This window comes from Onychostoma macrolepis, chromosome 06, assembly GCF_012432095.1.
Source record: "Onychostoma macrolepis isolate SWU-2019 chromosome 06, ASM1243209v1, whole genome shotgun sequence".
Lineage (NCBI taxonomy): Eukaryota > Metazoa > Chordata > Actinopteri > Cypriniformes > Cyprinidae > Onychostoma > Onychostoma macrolepis.
Window position 1 is genome coordinate 22,899,051 of NC_081160.1, and position 21,577 is coordinate 22,920,627.

The 21,577-nt window shown below is 36.5% G+C and overlaps 2 protein-coding genes across 3 annotated transcripts; both read right to left on the reverse strand.

Moving 5' to 3' along the window:
- Positions 1-25: 25 nt before the first annotated feature.
- Positions 26-13,943, reverse strand: stat2 (signal transducer and activator of transcription 2). Of its 2 annotated transcripts, XM_058779063.1 has the most exons (24): positions 13,810-13,943; positions 12,603-12,734; positions 12,311-12,458; positions 11,910-12,005; positions 11,731-11,823; positions 11,566-11,644; positions 11,403-11,479; positions 11,129-11,280; positions 10,886-11,044; positions 10,710-10,799; positions 10,257-10,316; positions 10,063-10,083; positions 9,862-9,955; positions 9,550-9,597; positions 7,751-7,834; positions 7,549-7,647; positions 7,302-7,437; positions 7,153-7,205; positions 6,968-7,062; positions 6,740-6,879; positions 6,439-6,627; positions 6,078-6,132; positions 5,104-5,162; positions 26-2,163 (listed from the first exon to the last, which is right to left on the reverse strand). In XM_058779063.1, exons 2-24 carry the CDS (start codon positions 12,731-12,733, stop codon positions 1,772-1,774), a joined length of 2,550 nt encoding a protein of 849 aa, XP_058635046.1. In that variant the 5' UTR covers position 12,734; positions 13,810-13,943; the 3' UTR covers positions 26-1,771. The 2 variants fall into 2 exon arrangements, with proteins under 2 accessions (XP_058635046.1, XP_058635047.1); XM_058779064.1 differs by lacking the exons at positions 12,311-12,458; positions 12,603-12,734; positions 13,810-13,943 and having other exon boundaries at positions 27-2,163; positions 11,721-11,823; positions 11,910-11,942.
- On the reverse strand, positions 13,810-17,598 carry apof (apolipoprotein F). Its single transcript, XM_058779069.1, has 2 exons — positions 17,469-17,598; positions 13,810-16,398 (listed from the first exon to the last, which is right to left on the reverse strand). The coding sequence occupies exon 2, from the start codon at positions 16,380-16,382 to the stop codon at positions 15,177-15,179; it is 1,206 nt and encodes a 401-aa protein (XP_058635052.1). The 5' UTR covers positions 16,383-16,398; positions 17,469-17,598; the 3' UTR covers positions 13,810-15,176.
- Positions 17,599-21,577: the final 3,979 nt, after the last annotated feature.

Below are 21,577 nucleotides of genomic sequence, written 5' to 3' on the forward strand. Positions count from 1 at the left end.
CGTGTCTTGGTTTTCAATTAGAAGGACATCATGACAGATTTCTCTCTCGTTAGATGTTTTATTGGAGAATATTGTACCATTGTTAACACTCTGGTATTTCAACTCTACAATGTCTCGTTCACAGATACAAACCACATTACACAGTGGACACGATGCAAAACTTGGTTACATGCATTTGAAACAAAGTCTACAAATTCAAAAAGAAGTGCTCATGGAGTAACGAAATGATTCTGCAATAAAGTGATTAAACAACTTTGATATGGCATTTCCTTTTAGAGAAAAAAAAAAAAAAAGAAGGAAATGTGGGGAAAAAACTATTTGGGCCTTTTTTCTCTCTAAAAGATTTCAGAGATCTCCTCCAGGACCCAACAGATTCAGTTAGAGGAACACATCCACTTTATCTGTAAACATTGTTACACAGCAAATCATTTCACTTACCAAGAAATCAGAAGCATTTTGTTCTTACACATTTCCACTCAAGTGCATTTTTTCTGCCATCAGAAATCACAGTGTTACTCTCAGAGTAATCATACAATCAGTCGAATCCAAATTCATTTTGTTTAAAAGATATTAACATCTAAAACAAACATTATCAAGTATTTTCACCAGAGAGATGAAGCTCTGAATAATCTGCCTTCAACTGGGATAACAGAACTTATTTCAACTTTCAAAATAATAGAGCAGTGTCAAAATAATAATTTACATTTTCAAATAGTATCTGCCTAATGAAAACTCTGTAATTGATGGCTCAACTATCCAGTCCCAAAAACAGGATAATGAAGTATTTCTATTGGCTTCATGTTGGGCAGTTTAGTGAAAGCCATCAAATCAAAAAGCAAAGCATTCAGGTCTTTTCTACAATCTCAATAGTGGTTATACAAAATAAAAACTGATCATAAAAGACAAAAAAAGTGAAGGTGCCTCGAATCCTAAAGTTAAAGACTACTATAAAAGCATCATCAGCATTGGTGCCAAAAATGTCAAATGACGTGATAACATTTAAACCAAGCACTATTTTAAGGTGCTTTAAATTCACTGTTTCTATTGCAAAGACATTTTTCATTTTTTCGAACTTAAAAATTGGAGAATTCATAGAGAATTTGTTCTATAGTCATAAGTGCATGCACAAAAATGTCTTTGCTGTTGAGATGCTTTTTAAACCATTAGCTCAAAGCTAATGCCCGATTCACATTACTATACGTGTTTAACACATTAATAAAGTTTATTGCTTTCACTGTCAAAATATCTTTCCAATAAGGCCCAGTTAATTAGAATAAAAGAATACAAACTGTTCTTTTGACCAGCAAAAAAGCTGATTGTATAATTGGATCATAAAACCATGATCTTTACTTGCGTCAAATGGAATATGTATTTTTCCTAACTCTATTCTCTAACTCTTTTCTCCACTAATTTCCATTTGCAAAAGTGCTCCGATATGGTTTGAATTAATTTCAATAAAACTTTTTTTTTCCAGCTTATATTTATAGGGACAAATATTTGCTAGCAGCTTACGAATAGTGAGGTCACAAGATTTAATCTTAAAAGCTCTTTTTTGACCTCTAAGCCTTTTCAAAGGCTTTACTCTAATAAAAAAAGGAAGACATAAGTAACAGATGACTGGATGTGTAGACATTCAGATATAAACACTAAATGGATAAAGTAATAATGAAATCATTAGAAATAATGAGCTGTATTTTGCCTGTCTACTTGATACTTATTTACAACAAATCAGAGTTACGGAAATCATGGTTTTGTGTTAAATGGATGAAATTTAGGGGGTCAGCGGTATGTTGGGATAGCCAAGGTCTTGAAAACCAGAATCAATGACAAAGTCATCTGACTCCTCCGGCAGCATTCGAAGGTTTATGTCATTTAGGATGTTTGGACAGTTTATAAACTCATGCAATGTGTCATTAACATCAATGTCTGGAGAGAGTGCATCTGCAAGGATATCCACATGGCTCTCTGAAAAGTTGTGTTGGAGGCATGATGGTGAAGTGTGGGGGGCGGTTGGAGGAAATGCATCTGGAACAGTGCACTCGTTATCACTGTCCAAAATACTGTTAAGCATATCTTCATCAATGGTAGAGCTGGAGAGCATCGGAGACTTCTCAAACGCTTGGAGCAACAAGTCATCACCGGCGTCAGGAAAAAAAAGAGGGTCTTTTAAACATGAAGGAGATGAGAAAGCAAGAGAGATGTTATAAACCCAACAGCATCATTACAATAATAACATCTTGTATTTCTCATACTCTTTAAAAATAAAGGTTTTCACCATCGCTCTGACATAGAAGATCCATATTTAGATCCCCGAAGTACCTTTTAGTAAAGAACCTTTTTTTGTCTAAAGCATATTTTAATAATCTAATAAACCTTTTTACACTATAAAGAACCTTTTGTGCAATGGAAAGGTCCAAAGGATGTAAAAGGTTCTTCACGGAACCATAAATGCCAGTAAAAAAAAAAAAAACCTTTATTCTTAAGAGTGTTGGGTCAGCTTTAGAGATGCACAATATATCGGTACCATATCAGTTATCAGCCGGTTTTAGAGATTGCTCATCTTGCCCAGTCAAACATTTATATAACCATTGCTGTCATCTAACACTCAAAGTTAATCTTTAAAAACTAAAAAAAAAAAAAATTCTGTTTAATACAGTATAAACATGTAAAACCACTAATTTTAGTGTTTGACTTCTATTATTAATTTATTTAATCAAAACAGTGCAGAATTTCAAAATCGGCCATAACTTCATCTCATCGATATCGGTGCATCCCTATACTATGCATGCGGCATGCAACCTCAAGCTTCCACAAACATTTTTAAATCAGCGCTACTGTTATGGTTAGATTTGTGTTATAGAAAAACAGCAACACCACAGTCACAGCCCACCACACAAACACAAGGTCTTTTCGTGCAAAGTGAACGAAATGCACTTGGGTAGGGAAAGAAAGAAAGAAAGAAAGGAAGAATCTAAACAAAATGACGAAGTTGACTGGGCCTCTGAACTACAGAGAAGCATCCATGAAGGTAGCATCTATATTTATCAGAAAGCAGGGGCGGATCTACTGGGGTGGCACGGAATTATCACAGAATAAAATATAAATGTAAGCAGTGCTTCATGTGCTACTTTTCAGCCGCGGCGATGACAGCCTAACGGAAAATAATGGCAAAAAACTAACAAACAAGTCTTTCACTAAACTGTGCACGATGGTTGCACGCGCAAGCAGCGCGCCCAGTGTAGTCGGCTTCATTAACAAATGACTCTTATGAACCGGTTCTTTTTGAGTCGAAAACACAAAGCGCGGCCCATACGAATTGTTTTTGCATTTGTTCGTGAATCAGATACTGATTCTCGGTTTATTCAGAAGTCCTCTGAGAAATCTAATCCCGTCCGGATGTGTCTGAGATAAGTGAGATTCATCCCGTAATTGTTTGGTGATCGATTCTCCGACCGCTCCACTTTCATCGTGGATATAGAGACCTTTCTGCCATATCGGACGAAACAATAACATGAAATCAATAAGAAGATGCAGATCACGAAAACTAATAGCAGAGTTAGGTAAGAATATTGTATCGACGTTTTCTCGATTGTTAACATAATATAGGCTAACTGATTTTAGTTGGTCCATTTTCCCAAACCATTAATTCAGTTCTCAAAACAAAGACTTGTTTCTCAAAAAGTTTAACAATGATTAAGTTAAACATTAGGTAGCAAAACTGATTACACCAATTAGAATCTCTGCATCCCAACAACGGAGAGAGGAGAGAGCTGAATGAATAATATACATGGGTTTTACACACTCAGTATAATTACAGTACAGTACCAGTACATTAGATGATGGAAATTTCCATATTCTACATATTCTACATGTTGTACACCTTCAAACGTGTGACTGTCAAATTTTATTTGTAATCATTTTTTTATGTGTAGCTACTGCATGTTTTCAGAACTGAGAAATGACTGCCTATAGCTAGTCTTGTGTCAGGAGACCAGGAAACTGCTGTATACTGTAATGAAATTTGACCAAATGTGCAGTGGATGCTGAATTTACTTATTTTTATTTTGTTCATATACAATTCTTTGGTATTTGAACTTTTCTAGTGTTTTTCATCTACTGCAAGATTACTTTACAGTAGTAAAATGAAAATGATCTGTTCCCCAAAGTTCATTGCTGAATTATTATTATTATTATCTGTAATTTAATTTATGTTGTATACTGTAATAGACATTGAGCTGCAATAATAATTCCTTAGTTTTTTAAGTGTTATTGATCTCATGAGTTTTCACTGGGCAGGAAAGTCATCTGTGTATTTGAATTGTGTGTAAGTATTTAAGAATACCTGTAATAACTAGATTGAAACGTTTGATAGACACATTTATGCTGGCTTGTCTTACATTTTTGTTTAAGAAACATAAATAGTTTGGTCAGTTAGATGTTCTAGGTGTTTGCTAAAGTGTTGCTAGGATGTTCTGGGTGGTTGCTAGGCTCTTGCAGTTGTTGGGGTGTTGCTAGACTATTTATAGTGTGTTCTGGGTGATTACAGACATTCCCACCTTTGGTAATAACAGAAAATCAAACATTGTTTTCAAAACTGATCCAGTTGCAATGCTTTGATATTATTGTATTTCTTTCTAATGTTAGAAAATTCAAAAGTGTTACTCTTAAACTTGCACTAAAACATGATTTATACCATCTAAGTAGCCTATGTAATATTAATAGAACTGCATGTCTTCTTCAGTGATACAAGCTCAGAAACATTTAGAACCTGTTGAAGTTTTTTATATTGTGTATTGACTTTGTGCCATGATGGATATTGAAAAATTTTCATTTTAAACAGTATAGATGATTACTTAATGGTAATGCAATATTTGTGAACAACTGTGCATGACAGACAATCAATCCCCAAAAACTATGGATGGGGGCTTGCTTTGGTGTTGCCACCCTTCATAGACCCCGTGCCACCCTAAAAATTATTTTCTAGATCCGCCCCTGTCAGAAAGCCTTTTGCAATAACAACACTTTTGGTGATCATCCAGCAAATCAGATGCAGGTTAGAGTTGAGCTGATTGGATTTGGAGGGGCCGAGGAGGCGGGACTCACCTCTGTCCTGTGTGGACAGGTCAGATTCTGGCCCCTCTCTGACGCCAGAACAGCCATTCCTGCAGCAATCAAGCACAGATCACTCCAGTAAACCAGCAGAACAGCCATATCAGTGTCTACTAATTCCAGAGTCTTACAGTCTGTTCGCTCCATAACTTCACTTCATCACACTTATCCTCATAAGTGGATATATATTGCTGTAACATCTAGAATGTGGTTCTCTCACAATACCACCCTCACATCACATAATAACATCTAGTGATAACCTGTATAACCTCTACACAGGCAGAAATAAAAAGTATGGCAAAGTACATCTTGTTTCTAAGGCCCAGATATACATCCGCTCCTTTTCGCAGACATCAGCAGACGGTGCCGATGACAAAAATTACGCCTGCAAGTGTGCGGGACCAAATTTGCAGTAACGAAGCAATGAACTAAGGCTGGTCGATATATTCAGAGTTCAAAAATTAGCTGGTGATATAAAACGAACCAATATCATGAATAGTTATAGTAATGCGCTTTTTATTTGCCTTGCGAATTTCTGCTATTATTATTGACTATTGACATTTATTCACAAGTATAAACAGAGATGATTAAAACTTTAGGAGCAAAAAAAAAAAAAATTCACTGATTCAACTATTCGTTTGTGTTAGTAAATATTGCCATTTAAGTATGATATCTTTTGTATATAAATGAAGCTGATTAAATATTATTAATTGTTTATGATGAAACATTGAAATCTATTTGGCTACAATGGCTGCTTGGTTGAAATTATGAGAAGAAAAAAAAAATAATAATTCACAAAATACATGCTAAATATCACTCTAAGGCTGAAAAACTGCTTTTTAAACAGCAACACAGTAAACACCAGACCAGAGACAGCACATGTGCGCGGTCATAAATGTTACGTAACTATGCAAATTATGCAAACACACAACACGCAAATGTAAACCAATGAACAAACACAGACTTACTCTTTAGAGACAAAAACCAGTTTGGTTTTGAGGTACTTCAGGTAAGGATTCTCCTCTGAAACAAAAACATCACAAGACAAAGAAAATTATTTTTTGAGGAAACAATTTAGTACTTCAGTACTCAAATAGGTTAGTTCAAACAAATGTTATATTTATACTAAATTAAAGCATAAAGAAAAGAAAGTTCTAATTAATAAGTAAATATTACTTGGGGTAGCTTTTTAAATATTAATATTTATTCCAAAATAATTGGTCAAAGTGTAATATTTATATGCAGGGAAAATGTCAAAAAAGTTTTAATTTACTTATTAATAATGTTGTTACAAAGCCTGAAATTCACCACATTCAACAAACAACTTGCCTCCAGTCTTTTCACTGTAGTATCTGCCAAAGGCCTGGTCTTTGGGAGTGTTTGGGTAAAGGTAACACAGTGGGTTAACTGGAATATTTTCTGCTACCATGATCCGAAAGTTGCAGAGGATATCAGGTAAAGCAATCTGCTTTAGGTCAGTACTGGTGAATGGTTTCACTGTTTGCACACTCGGAGTGCCTAACAAAAAAATAAAAAATAAACAAAATGTGCATTAAGTCTCACATTCACTGGACCCTGTGTGGCCAAATACTGAACCATGTCTGAAAGAAGTATATATGACGTGGTTTACCATCGTTAGCGTACTGCACCCAGCTGAACGTGATTCCTCCATCTTTGATGCTTTCGCTAAAACGCAACAGAAAAGTGCCATTCTGCTTCTTCTTTAATAGAAGTCTCTCCTTTCCCTTGCTGACAAAGCCCATTATAGACCTACAGTAACAAATACACTTGTGGTGAAAACACACACACTTCCTGGTGATTTTTGAATCTATTTATCCTCTACATATGACATCCATACCCATCACTCCACAAGTCTGACAGGTAGAGTTTAACCAGGGTTAGAATGCCATCCAGCCACACCCACAGGGTGAAGTTTGTATCAGGGAGGTTCTCCTAAACCACACACAGACAACCATGAGTAAACAAAACACTCATACATCCATGTCAGGCATTTCACAAAGACTTGCATAACTGTGTTTTTACCTTACTGAACTTGGCCCAGGATATCTTACAGCTGTCATAGCTCTGTTGTTTACCTAATAAGAAATATTACATTATTAACAAATACAAGATAACAAAATATAAAGGTCAAAGTTATCCATTAAAGAATGAAATGTGCGGCAAGTTCATACCAAAGAGCTTGATGGCGAGGGTCTCCAACTGGTCATTGTCTAGACCACGTTTCCCACAGGAGAGAAACTGCCAACTTAGCATTTCCCCAAACTGTGACCAAGCGGCTGCAGGAGAGGTTTCAAAAAACTTGATGTTCTAGATGCACACACAAAAAAGAGAATTGTAGTGATGCAAATCATTTTAAAAAAACATTCTATTATGATGATTCAAGTTTTTCTTGAACCAAAAGCAACTGTTGCTCCTGACCTTTGGATCTGAACAGAGCGTGTTAAACCACAGGACAGATGCCCAAGCACTCTGCTGCTGACTGGAGTTTGAAATCACCACAACAGGAAGGGAAAAGGTCTGGGATGGAAAAAGGAAGAATGGTCACAAAAACTGGACTGCCAAATCTATGGAATGTTTAAACATTACTGAGGATGCTTTGAATGAGGAAAAGATGTTTCACCTCCAAAGAGACAGACAGGCCTTGATAGTCAAACTGGGTTTGAAAGGTTATTCTGTGCAGTTCTTCAGTCACACTCAATGAGAGCTGCACAAAACACAAAACCGAATTTATATAACATACAACTCTGAATTCTGATTACAACTTCTAAATATCGCAGTACTGTAATTCAATGTGTTTTATTAGAAGTGACTCTTATTGCACTTTCACACTCATTTGGAGTGTTTGTTTCATAACCTGGCATGTTTTATCCATTAGTTTGGTTCGTTTAGGTATATTTCAAAAATTGCAATCAGATCCGTACCAAAAATTTTGGCTTGAGATCAACTGAATGAGATGGTCTTGGCCCAAATAAAAAAAACTGTGGAGTGGTTCGTTTGTGGTGAGAAAGCAATCCAACTCAAAAGACCAACGAACTTAGCTGTATCATAACTTTACATGTTAGAGAGGGAATCAAGGCTTATACTGTATACATTTATGTGTGTTTAACAACAGCTAGTCTCCAGAGCTAACTTGTCGATCCTTCTTGATAGGCATGCAGTTTAACCAATGAGAAAACAGTTATACACACGTGACTTAATAATCAGTAAATTGATTCTAAAAATATTTTTAAAATATGTAAAATATTATTAAGTAGTAATATTAAGTAGTATAATATATATATATATATATATATATATATATATATATTAGGGGGGTCAACGTTAACGGATGCGATTAATCAAAAATTTAACGCGTTAATATTTTTTAACGCAGATTAATCGTTTCATAAGGTTTGACCCTAACTTCTTCCCGTCATCGCAGCGCGGAAGGTTATCTATCATTGTGTGATGAGGGTACAGCACAGTGTTGCCAGGGCTACACTATGTTCATACTTTTCAGTTGGCCAAGATTTCTAAAAATCCTTTCTTTGTAATATTCTAATTTTCTGAGATACTGAATTTGGGATTTTCCTTAGTTGTCAGTTATAATCATCAAAATTAAAAGAAATAAACATTTGAAATATATCAGTCTGTGTGTAATGAATGAATATAATATACAAGTTTCACTTTTGAATGGAATTAGTGAAATAAATCAACTTTTGATGATATTCTAATTATATGACCAGCACCTGTATGTATGTATGTATGTATGTATATATATATATATATATATATATATATATATATATATATATATATATATATATATATATATATATATATATATATATATATATATAAATATAAGCAGTAATATTGTTATTATTACAATAATAAGAAATTAATAATCAATATTCTAATTTTTTTAAAAACCTTGCCCCTTTTAGACTTGACCTTTTAGTCATTTACTGACTGCTTGTTTTCTTAAAAAAAAAACCAACACTAGCTTCTCTATTCTATCTGTTTTCTTATATAATTTAAAAACCCTTGCTACGTGTACTGCGTTCAGATAACTAAGACTTGTTATAGCACTTGCTTATCATTGCTCTTTTGTTGATTTTGATTGCTTCCATTGTCCTCAGTTGTAAGTCGCTTTGGATAAAAGCATCTGCTAAATGACTAAATGTAATCAAACTTTTCAAACTTTGAAATGTTTACTTCTGAAAGCAAACCAAACCAAGGAGAAAATGCATTGCAATAATTTAAGCCCCTGTTCTGGAACGAAGCAAATGATCTACAGATGTGGAAATGCCCTTAATCTGCATTGACTCTAGAAACCAGTCTTGTTTCTGTTGTTGACTATCTGCTGGATTTATGCATGTTACGTGCAACAATTTAATTAATAGCATTTATTATAAATAAGATGCTTAGAAAACTCACATCATTGATTCCTTTTCCTCCACCACCAACTTTTTGATCTTTCAAAGTCTGAGAAAAAGCACATATTATTTATCATTAGCACACAATTCATAACCAACGATTTATCTTTTTATCTTTATAATCATAATTTGGTTCAAAAAAATTTAACATGGTCCACTGCCAAATTGTCTACCACGGTATATTATCTCAGATGTTCTGTGCCATCACTTAATATTATCTGAACATTAAAAATTAACAAGTTCATAGTATGTAATAATGGTATAATGTTACTTTGTTTGGCAATAAATTCAAACTCAAACTGGAAGGACTCACCAAATGTCTGAAATCAGCGACCATGCCCCCATTCATACTCTCAGCCATGTTAAGAGCTTTACTTAAGGTACCCAGCACATTAAATTTCCGAAACCTACAATATAAACATATATAAACACATGCATACAAACATGGTATTTAAAATAACAGTCATGAATTTGTGGGGTGGGGTGATAAAAATCTGTGTAAGTGAACACTCACCCTTTTAGTTGTGAAGCAGCACTAAACAAAAAAATGGAGGAAAGAGAAGGATTAAGAATTAAGGATTCTTAACCACCAACTGACTAATTTGAAACCATCTCAAAAGATAAATCTAACAAGAATGACTCTCAGATTCTATGGTCTCAGAAATAAAAATCATACAAAATGAGGAAAGAAAGAGACAGTGATCTTACTTGTTAACAGAAACAGTCACCTTCATAACATGGTTCAGTTCAGAAACTTTATATAACAATCTGTAAAGAGGAGAGTTATGGTCATTTTACGCCAGAGGGGAAACTTTTTTTTACTCCATTTCCATCTCAGCAACATGAACTAAACATTTTGACATTAATTCAATAAACAGACGAAAGCAGACCAGCAGTGCTGATATTTAAGGGAAGTAGGCAACGTTCACAAATATTTCTAAGTACTTAGTTCCTTAGAACTAATACGGGTCATATACAGGACAGTACACTAAAATAAATTAACATATTCTCAGTTTTCTAATGTTTGAAAGTATATACCTGTGTCACAAGCAATATACTGTATGACAACGAAGCATAATAATAATCATTGCTATGGTAAATAGGACTGGTTTTCACTGTATCATAGGTGGTGTAATGTGTCGTATAATGTTAGAGCCTGACCTGACTTTAACTGAGAACTGAACATTTGTGCGCAGCACCAGCGGGCCTCGACCTTGTGGCATGGATGGCTGAGTCTCCACGACAAATGAGCTGAAAACACACCAATAAATAATGAAGCACATATGCATGAAGAGAGAGTTGTGTGTGTGTGTTGTTGTGTACGTGTTTGAGTGTACCTCTTTATCAGGTGGGTCAGTAGAGTGTCCACTCTACTCTTTAAAGGGGGTTTTCGGACTGGGATGGGGTCATTTTCGTAGGTCATCTTCCCTACCAGCTCATCCAGCTTCTGTAAGAACTTCTGCAGCTGGAACATGCACTCAATAATTTGAGTGAACCTGCCGAAGGACACAAACATCTTAAAAACAGATCTGAATGGTGTTTGTACAGACCACTGCTCAGATATATTTCTGCACGGTTACCATTTCTCTAAGTTTTCCAGACTTGTATCATCAGGAGCACCAATGCAGGACTTCTGTTGTCTCCGCTTCCAGTCCACCAGTTCCTCGTCTATAAGCGCTGAGCGCAAAGCATCAGCAGTGTCCAACATAGTTGAGATATCAGATAGGAAGCTCTGAGACAATGATACAAGAACAGCATGGTTAATAAACAATTAATTTATATATTAGGTTTAGTTAACAATTATAAGCCTGAATAGAATAGAACAGAATAGACATGCACACAAAATTTGCCTACCCTTCTGCATTTATCAAGTGCATTGAGCATCTTCTGAAGCCCTTCTACTTGCATTTTCTTCTCTTCTTCTGTGCAAGCTAAAGGCATATTAAACACACATACATTAACACCACCATATATAGTGAAATTAAAGACAGTGTTAAAATAAAGTGTGCAGCCTCACAGTCCATTAGGTGTGTCTGATATTTAAAATCAAACTCATCTTGCTGCTCCTCCAAACACCTTATGCTGTGCTCCATCACCTGCCAAATGAAACAATGAATCATGTTCTTGAACAAACACACAAACAAACGCACGCACAAATACATGTATACTCACAGACACACACCTCTACTTTGGTCTTAAGGTCTTTCAAACTCTTTTCTACTTGTCTCTGGCTCTCCAACTCCATTGCTGCTGGCTGAACCTGCAATGTCTGCACCTGAGATATTGAGAGAGAATCAGAAGATGCTGATGATGATGTTGATAATGAGAGTGATGATGATGATGATACTTTAAGGTACTAACTTGCTGTGCAAGCTCTGCATCATTCAAGATTTCTCTCTCCTTCACCAGGAACCAGTTGATAATAGTAGCAAGAGTATAGGGCTCCTCTTGATACTTCTGCAAACAAGCAAATGTAACCCATTATCCCTTAGTTGTCAATGATTAACACTGTACTTCTGTAAATGAGAACATATCAATAACTATAACCATAAAGAGATTTTTTACCAGCTGATGATGAACAATAAAAATGGAATTATGTTCACAGTACACACAGAAACAAAAAGAAAACTATCAGTTGGTGTGGACGGTAACACAGTTGAGGTTATACTTATCATGCCTGGTGTAAACAGGCCTTTAGTGTACCAGTATAGTTTTGGTTTAGCCTGATGGCATGATGGTTTTGGCAACAGAAGTACACTTACCTGAAAGTTTTGTTTGTAGCGTCTGAAATTACGCTGCAGTAAGAAACTATCTTTCTCTTGCGCAAAACGACTGAACTGGTTGTCCAGATTCTCCAAAAGCACTTGAAACAGGAACGCGGCTTGGGAGGAGTCCCGCGAAGCACGTTCCCTGTAACACACACAGACTTGTTGACACTCCTTGATGCAGCTGTGTGCTTCTCTTCATCCATGGTTATTAATATATTTTGGAATAGAGAACTATAACAATCAATCCACGGGTTTTACTTATTGCTCACACAGGTACTGCACTCACCAGTCCTGGCCCTCGATCCAATGCGCCAAGTAATGTCTCACTTCCATTGGGAACTCATCTCTGTTGTACAGATCAAAAGCCCTCTGTGAATACACTGTATCCAGCTGCTGCAATCGCTCCCACTGTGTCATTCTACAAAATAAAAAAAACTAACATTTCATATTTGTCAAAAGATCAAGGACTGGTCAGGACTAGGAAAGTCCTGCCACTGCTTTGAAAGTCAGATGTTCGAGCTTCGAGTTCGAGCTTAAGTTCCAGTGGTTATTTTCAAAAACAAGCCAAGGAGAGAAATATCGGAGTTGTTTGGAAGTTGAAGCATGGAATAATAATACATGATGTGACTCTTCAACATGCCATTTTTTTATTCTAAGGGCACAAGGGGTGGCATATTGAACATTTTTTTGGTCAGTAAGAATTGTTCTTGTATGAAAAAGCACTGTAGAGATTCTTCCAAAAAAAACAACTATTTAGACAGTAAACAGTTATAGGGTTTCGGAAGATTCCGATTTCAAATAAATGTTTTTGTTGTTGTTGTTGTTTTTTACTTTTTATTCATCAAATAATCATTAAAAAAAATCACTTTCCACAAAAATATTAAGCAATATTTTTATTTGAAATCATATTTCACAATTTTACTTTTTTTACTGTATTTAGATTTTTTTTTAAATGCAGTCTTGGAGAGCAAAAGCATTTAAAAAACTTAACCCAATCTTTTAAAATAGTGCACATCGAATTTCCAAAAGTTATAACTGTCCCATAGTTGTGGATACATGTTATTATCAGACAAAACACATAATTTGAGATGTGTTGGAAATTGTGTGTCTAAATGTCCATGATAAAAGTGACAGAAAAATATTGGACACATTAAAGTATTAATAAATTAAACTAACTAATAAGAGATGAAAACGTGTTTTAAGACTGTTTTAACTGAAGTAGCCCAAGGCTGAAGAACACGCTTCCATGCCCTCACAGTGATAAAGTTCCCCCACACCTGCACACCACACCACTCCACCAACAACAAACGGAAAAACTGACTCAAGAACTGCGTTTCTAAACACCTCGGTCATAATAATGATATAATCTACTAATGTTATATACAGTAATCGTACACTAGACCGATATATTTGACAGTACAATGACTGATGGTGACTGAAGGAGCATTTCATGGTAAACAACTGTCATATTAGCGTATAAGTGAACAACTTACCTGAAAAAATCGCCAGCACTTTTGATGAAGTAATCCTCAAACCTCAATTTTGCAAAACGCCTTTTGCAGACATTCAGTAAAGACAACAATACAGCACTGAACTGAACATCAGCTGACGAGTAAATAAACACACACAACAAGCACTTCTCAGGAAACCGACGGCTCTTCTGTAAACCTCCCTCCACTGTGCCTTTCTGCTGTATTGTAGAGCTCAATGTTTCCAACGCGTTGCTCTTCCGCCCACCCACTAAATCGTTAAGTCCCACCCATCTTGAAACCGTCGCGTTCGTTCATTGGCGCAGACGGGCACACTGACCACCACAATTGGTAGAATCACCCGTCAATCAAACCCTTTACAGCGGAGGGGTGTTGAAAGAACAGCGGCAGAAACGAAACTCAAAAGCTCTCTTCTTGCGTTCCAAGAAATGACGAAGTGAAAGTCATGTTATGAAGGGATGTACCTACAAACGACTACCCGCGGAAATTTAAAATGCCATACCGTCTCTTCACGAAAACATGATGAGATCAACATGTGAGAATACGTTAATAATACTTTACTTTTAAAACACGATTATACATTTATATAAAAAACAAGACTTCAAAACTGAAATACTGGTAGAAACATTTCTATTTGATTTTACTTGTAACTGTTATACACCAATTACATGTATAAAATCATAAAGTTTGGTTTTATGCTGCCTATTCTGTTTATCTTGTATTCTAGCAGTGTTCTAGTAGCTCCTCCCACTGATGGCCTTTAACAGTTAAATATTACCCATCCTTAACAGGAGTCAAAGTCTCAACTGACGCTGGAGAACTGATGTAAATCTTGAGTAGCTACGTTGTAAGTGGCTACTGGTCATTCATGTTATACAGTACATTTTGAAGTCTGTAACTAAATTAAAATAGGATTTCTATAAATACCAGACTTTAAGAAATATGCTCAAAACTCAGGCATTATTTACATAATGACAAGAAAATTAAGCATGATGCTTAAAAAGGGTGTCTTCTGAAACATTAATGATACATTATATCATATTATAATAGTATAATATATAAAAATCTAAATATCATACAGATTTCTATAACCTTATCTAACAGTATGGAATGTTGAATGGAAAAAAAAAAAAAGAATGCTCATGTTTGGGCTGTTATTATTTCCCACCAAAAAATAATGCCACTTCCTGCTGATGTCTTTAAATACCTTTTGGATATTAAGGTATTTATGACTGAACATATTTATTATGACTGAACATATAGAAATAGAGTGTTCTAAACATCATTTAATACAGGTGGAAAAATCTTTGAGGCCCTGGAGCAATGCAGCTGTTGTTCTTGAATCTCCTCATCGGTTTCTCCTTGGTCTTTTACTGGACAGTGAGAGTTCCATCCTCCCAGCTGTTCTGGTTCATTACCAGGTCATCTTCCTCTTTCATGGTGTTCAGCAGATATTTAATCCCTGCCTTCACACCTGTTTTTAAACCAGCCCCCAACGCATAACCGGCAACCCCCGCAGTTCCCCCTGTTACGGCCATGAGGGCGTCTGTGCCCAGATCCACAGTGCTGAAGATGGCTCTCTCTTTTGCAGTGTCGTAGCAGCTAACCGAAGCATAGTAAACGGCTGTTCCCAGATTATACAGCGTGGAGACTGCCGGAATCCACTCCACTACTGTATACACTCGCTCCTCTTTTTCATTTACACAGTGATGCTGAGGGATCCCGTTTCTGCGCCACCGGACAGTCCCCAACTTGCAATTCTGAATCCAGCTCTCAGAGTTAGATGAAGGCACCACGCGGCTTCCAGGCCTCAAGATAACACGAAAATATCCAGAATCACCATCCTGGGTCACACCTGCACATTGGAATCCCAAGCTTCCACAAGCCTGCTGTGCTTCCTCAAGACACAGTGGCTTGCTCTGTTCTACAGCTTGCCCGAGAAACAGAGTGCCTTTCACCCTCACCCATCCATTGCATTGCACCCTAGGGCCAACTTTACCCTTATCATCTTTCTCACCCACCTCAGCTAGCTGATGAATGTTAAATATAACAGCCTGTAGGTGGCGCTGAGACTCAGAGTTCAGCATTGAAGCAGTATGGAATCCACTGTGATGGGCCATGTGTGCTGAATCTCTCTCTTTACCTCTCTTGATCAGCTCCAGAATGTCCTGTAAAAATTCATGTGTATCCTTTTGCCCCAACACCACATAGAGTTGCATTACCAACGTTTGGGCTTCAAACAAACATCCTGCTGATGCCAGCACTGGCACCATTGCCAACCCTAATAGCTCCTGAGAGAAACCCTTTCCTCTCCTGCCTCCATTAGAGAGCTCTGCACAGCTTGCATTGCTTTGGAGATCCAGCTGACCTTGTAGAGAGGCTGAGAGGTTTAAGACCAACTGATGGGCGACGGCAAGATCATCTTCAGCTTGTGATTCTACTTGCTCTGTTTGAGACACTGAAGTGACTGAAGGCCTCGGGTTGCTTTGAGGGAGTGGAGCTCTGCCAAATACCACATCAGACAGCAAGAGGTGGATGAGAAGTAACCATTTGAGTTTTGAATTCCTTTTAGTCATGTTGAACCGTGGAGACCTGCAACATCAATCAAATCATGGTTTCTGTGTTTTGAAGGAATTGTCCACCCAAAAATTAACACTTTGTCATAATTTACTCATCCCCATGTACAGTATGTATTTTTCTTCTGTGGAACACAAAAGAAGATATTTTGAAGAATGTTAGTAACCAATTATGGTAATGGTTTTGGGTCCCAATGACTTGTGTTTTTGTCCATACAGTGGAAATCAGTGGCACCTGAAACCGTTTGGATACCAACATTCTTCAAAATACATTTTATGTTCCACGGAAGAAAGCAGGTCATGCAGGTTTGGAAGAACATGAGGTTGAGTAAATGATGTTTCATTTTCATTTTTTGTGTAGACTGTTACTTTAAGTTACATGTGTGCATGCAGTGTCCATGAAGTTGTTTATGTATATACCGTATCTGCACAAATATCTGCAGCTGTAGCTACACCACAGGGGTGAGAACCTGAAATATGTGTATTGTTCTGTTTTTTTTTTTTCAAAGTGGAACTGGACAAAAAGAAGGAAGGAAGGAAGATAGGGGAAAAAAAGGGATGAGCTATTTTTTTGTAAGACTCCCCTGTTTTTGTACATACACGTCTTCTCTAAACATGCACTGTATATTTAACATAAAATTCCAGTTATTGAAATAAAATAAGGTAAATATTAACTTTCATTCTCATTTATTTATTCCTTTTTTGTGTTTTATTTTATATTTTTATCTAAAATAATTTTATGTTTATTTCCATATTTAAATGGAAGAAAATATATATGTGGTTTTGGACTTTTGGACCCTACTGTATTGTATTTTTAAATGTATTTGCAAATGTATAATCCAATTCTGATTTACTGTATGAATGTTGTTAAATAGTTTCAAATTAAATATGAATTAAATAAAACCACAAAAAAACTTCCATCATAAGGTTCCATCATATAGTTCTAAATAATTTTCTCAAGCATGCAGTCTGTCAGTGTTTTTAAAAATCTAAATTAAAGGAAATTATCTCTCAACTCATTTGCATGTTACACTTGCTTTGTAATGATTGATCTTCAGATTAATATGAGAGTAATAAGGCTCTTACCTTCTAACAATCCCGATAGTACCTCTCTGTTAGAATCCAGCCTTCACAAAAACATATACATCCCCCTCTCTCTCATTTTGCCCCCTTCTCTCTCACTGGCCCCATTGCCCAGAGATGAATGTGACATCACGTGGAGAGGATCAATGTGTTCTATGGGCGTTTTGTTTATTTACCCTCATGTCCCCTCTCTTCCTCTCATTCTGTCTCTGCTTTCTCTCTTGAAGACCATAGAGGGGTGCAGGGGCTTTGTGTTTGACCCAGATAAATTGCAGAATACTAGTTTCATGCCTGGGAAGACTGTGTGAGAGTGTGCATGTGTGAGAGAGAGCAGGATTGTGCACCCGTGCGCACATTTTTAGTAAAGTGATTATAAAAAGAAGGAGGACTTCATGTTTTGCTTAGAGGTCATTACCCTCACACAAAGATCCACTTGGTTCAGTCAAATTAAACATTATTCATCTGCTCAGACCACATATTTGAATCAATAACATCCAACAGATCTGCTCAGAGATCACAGACAGATACATTACATAATCTAAATCCGATTTTAATTAATTCTGGTGACTAGTGGTGAGTCTTAATATTGCAATGATTAGTCAATCATACTTAAAAAAAGAAAGAAAAAAAAAGAAAGAAAGTATATATCAGTTTTCTGTTTTATGTAAATAATTTAATCATAATTATTTATGAATCAATTTATATAATTATTTTATAAATTAGACAAACAATTTATTTAGTCATTTATTTATTTATTCCAGGTTTAAATGGGGGATTATGTGGCATTGGACTTTGGATCCTGCTATATTATATTGCCAACAGAGGGCGTTGCATCATTTCACAATTCACACATAATCATTTCTCCATCATTTCCTAATGAGACCTTTGATTGTAATATCATAGAAATGTAAGTGAACTGTAAAATAAAATAAAAAATGTGAACAATAAAACTGTCTTTGTCTATTTGCAACAACATTGGTTTTTTTACTCAGTAATCAGTGCAATAATCAGACTCACCAGGAGTCACTAGATTTAAATCTGATTTAGATTATGCAGATGTCACAGCATGTGTAGCAAAAGGCTTAGCCAGATAAACATGTTCTATAGATGGCGTTGCAGACTGATGTCAGCAAAAGGAAACTAACAAATCATTTGGGTGGGGAGTTGGAATGGGCCACAAATATGTTTGTGCCAAAGAACTAACATTTGGGCAAAGAACTGCCTTGATTCTTCATGGTGTAGATTTCACAGTGTGCTGGAAACATTCCTCTGGGACTTTGGTCTATCATAACCAGATAGTATGACACAGTTGCTGCAGATTTGTTGGCTGCACTTCCATGATGCCTATCTCCCATTCCACCACATCCCAAAAATGTTCTACTGGATTGAGATCTGGTGACTGGAGGCCACTTGAGTGTAGTGAGCTCACTGTCTTGTTCAAGAAACCAGTTTTAGATTATTTGAGCAGTGTGACATGGCACATCCTCCTCCTGGAAGTATCCATCACAAGATGGGTACACTGTGGTCATATAAGGATATGGACATGTTGAGCAACAATACTCAGATAGGCTGTGGCATGTAAACAATGTTCAGTTGGTACTGAGTGGCTCAAAGAGTGCCAAGGAAATATCCCCACACCATTACACCACCATAACCAGCCTGAGCTATTGATACAAGGCAGAATGGATGCAGGCTTTCTGCCATCTGAATGTCGCAGCAGAAACTGAGACTCCAGACCAGGCAACCTTTTTCCAATCTTCTATTGTCTAGTTTTGGTGAGCCTGTGTGAATTGTAGCCTTGTTTTCCCTCTTCGTAGCTTCCCTCTTTGTGGTCTTCTGCTGCTTTAGCCCATCTGTTTCAAGGTTTAATGTGTTGTGCATTCAGAGATGCTCTTATGAAATACTGAGACCAGCTCACAGTTGTCTGATTACGTGGAGCCTAATAAATTTCGCTAATGGCTCCAGCGTCAATGCCATCATTTCTCACTTAAGTGAGAAACACAGAAACGGGTGGGAGGAGTGAGGTACAAGCAGAAATATGCAGAAGTGCGATTCTCATTTTCACATGTCAACTTATTGGCCCAAAACACAAAGGGATCCTTACACTTGTGTCACATGTGACACACATGCCATGATCACACACACACACAGCACCATATCAAGTGTTAATAAACCCTTAAGGGGGAACTCAGCATATCGATTTTTGTGTGTATTCGTGTGTGAGAACATAAGTCAAATATCTCCCCCAGTTTACATCTGTCATTATGGATGCCACAGAGTAGTAAAATGTGTTAAATAGGACTCGATGCAATCTTATTTAGTCATAATTGGATATAATTGGATGGTTATAATTGGATTACACAAAATTATCTGGAGTAGCCTCAGGATGGGGCATCCATAGGGCAATGCATTATTACTAAATCAATGAGCAAATCTCTCACATACATATTCATATTCACACACATAATCTTGTGTAAGTAAATACTGTGCCAGAGGTAGGGAGAATTTGTGTTTAGATTGCTATATATTTTTATTTTATGTTTCATTTTGAATTGTCCCCTAAATCAGTCCAGCCTTAAAATTGTGGTACAAGACATCCAACACCAGTATGGCAGTGTTCAATTCCTCGCTTTAATTTATGCTGAAAACTGAAAAATTCAAGTTATCTCTCACTGCTGCTCCTTGTCATGTCATGTGTATGTTTAATGGAAAGTGATTGAAAAGTTTTCAGAAAATGAGGTCACTTTAGGTTAAGCTTTCCACGAGGATACAACGTCTGATAAATGCTCTGTACTTTCAATGATCGCTGACCATGAGACAGACAATCAAATTTCTTTTTAAAACATGGACAGAGGAAGCATTCAACCACTATTTTCTCCTTGATCTAAAGACTCAAAGGTGTGTTTGTGTGAGAGTGTGTAGGTGGACGAGGGTTGAACGGAAGCAACCTCTGAATGCTGAATTACATTGACACAAAGTGCAAACAAATAAAATATACTAAAAATAATACCATTATATGCCAAATTTGGATATAGTAAATAATATAAGAAAGAAAGATGATGGTGATGACGATAGAGAAGTTTTTTTGTTTTTTTTCAGCTGGCAAAACAAAGTCTGCACATTAGTCTGCACATCTGCACATTAGATTAGATTAGATTGCACTGAACATCTTTGCATTCAGTCTTTTATTTTAATCTGAACACAGACAATGTTATTCACATTATGTGAATCGATATTTGGTGACTGAATGAGACCAGAAATACAGTAAAAATTCGAGAAAATTAGGCTATAAGAAAGAAAATGAGAGAGATTCTCTGTGTGTGTGTGTGTGTGTGTGTGTGTGTGTGTGTGAGAGTTTATTTGCGTAAGCAAAAATGGTAGGTGTCATTCACCATTGAGAAGCACTGACTGGACTAGTGAGTGTGGGTGTACTTCGGAACTGTTCTAATGTTTCACGTCTGCTTCAGCAAACACAAGCAACACTTTCTCACAAACGCAGGAACAAATCAGTCTTATGGGAACGCATGCTTCTTACTTCCACTGACAAGACTATCGTAAAGTAATCACTTGTTTTGATGGTATGGAAATGTTCAGAACTGAAGGAATCATTTGTTCTCAATGTGAACAACTGGACTTAATCACTTCAAAGTCCTGTTTTCCAGCTCCACATCCCTTGTATACAGCAAATCCGGCTTCATGAGGAATGTAGTGCGTCGGTGTATCATTAAGAGCTTTCCTGCCTGCTGAGGAATCAAAAGAGAGAAATAAGAATAATTTGAAAAACTAATTACAATGTTCAGGGCTTCTCTATGCAAATTAATTTAGCAGAATTTCATACCCTATAAAACATGGAGGCCAACAAAATCTAATGTTAAAATGCAATAAATTACACTAGCAAAAGAAAGAAGTCATCTAGGGGGCTAGTTGTCACAGGAAGAAACTCTCATTCCTGTTGTCATGGTGAGTATTTTAATTAATTTTCTCCCCCCCCTTTTTTAAACACACCAACAAATTCACTACTGAACTGTTGGAACGGAGGTGTCTGATGGCAAATGTCACTCTTGATTTCATCTTGGTCTCACAGTTATATGAAATGGGAAAATTAGAGATAT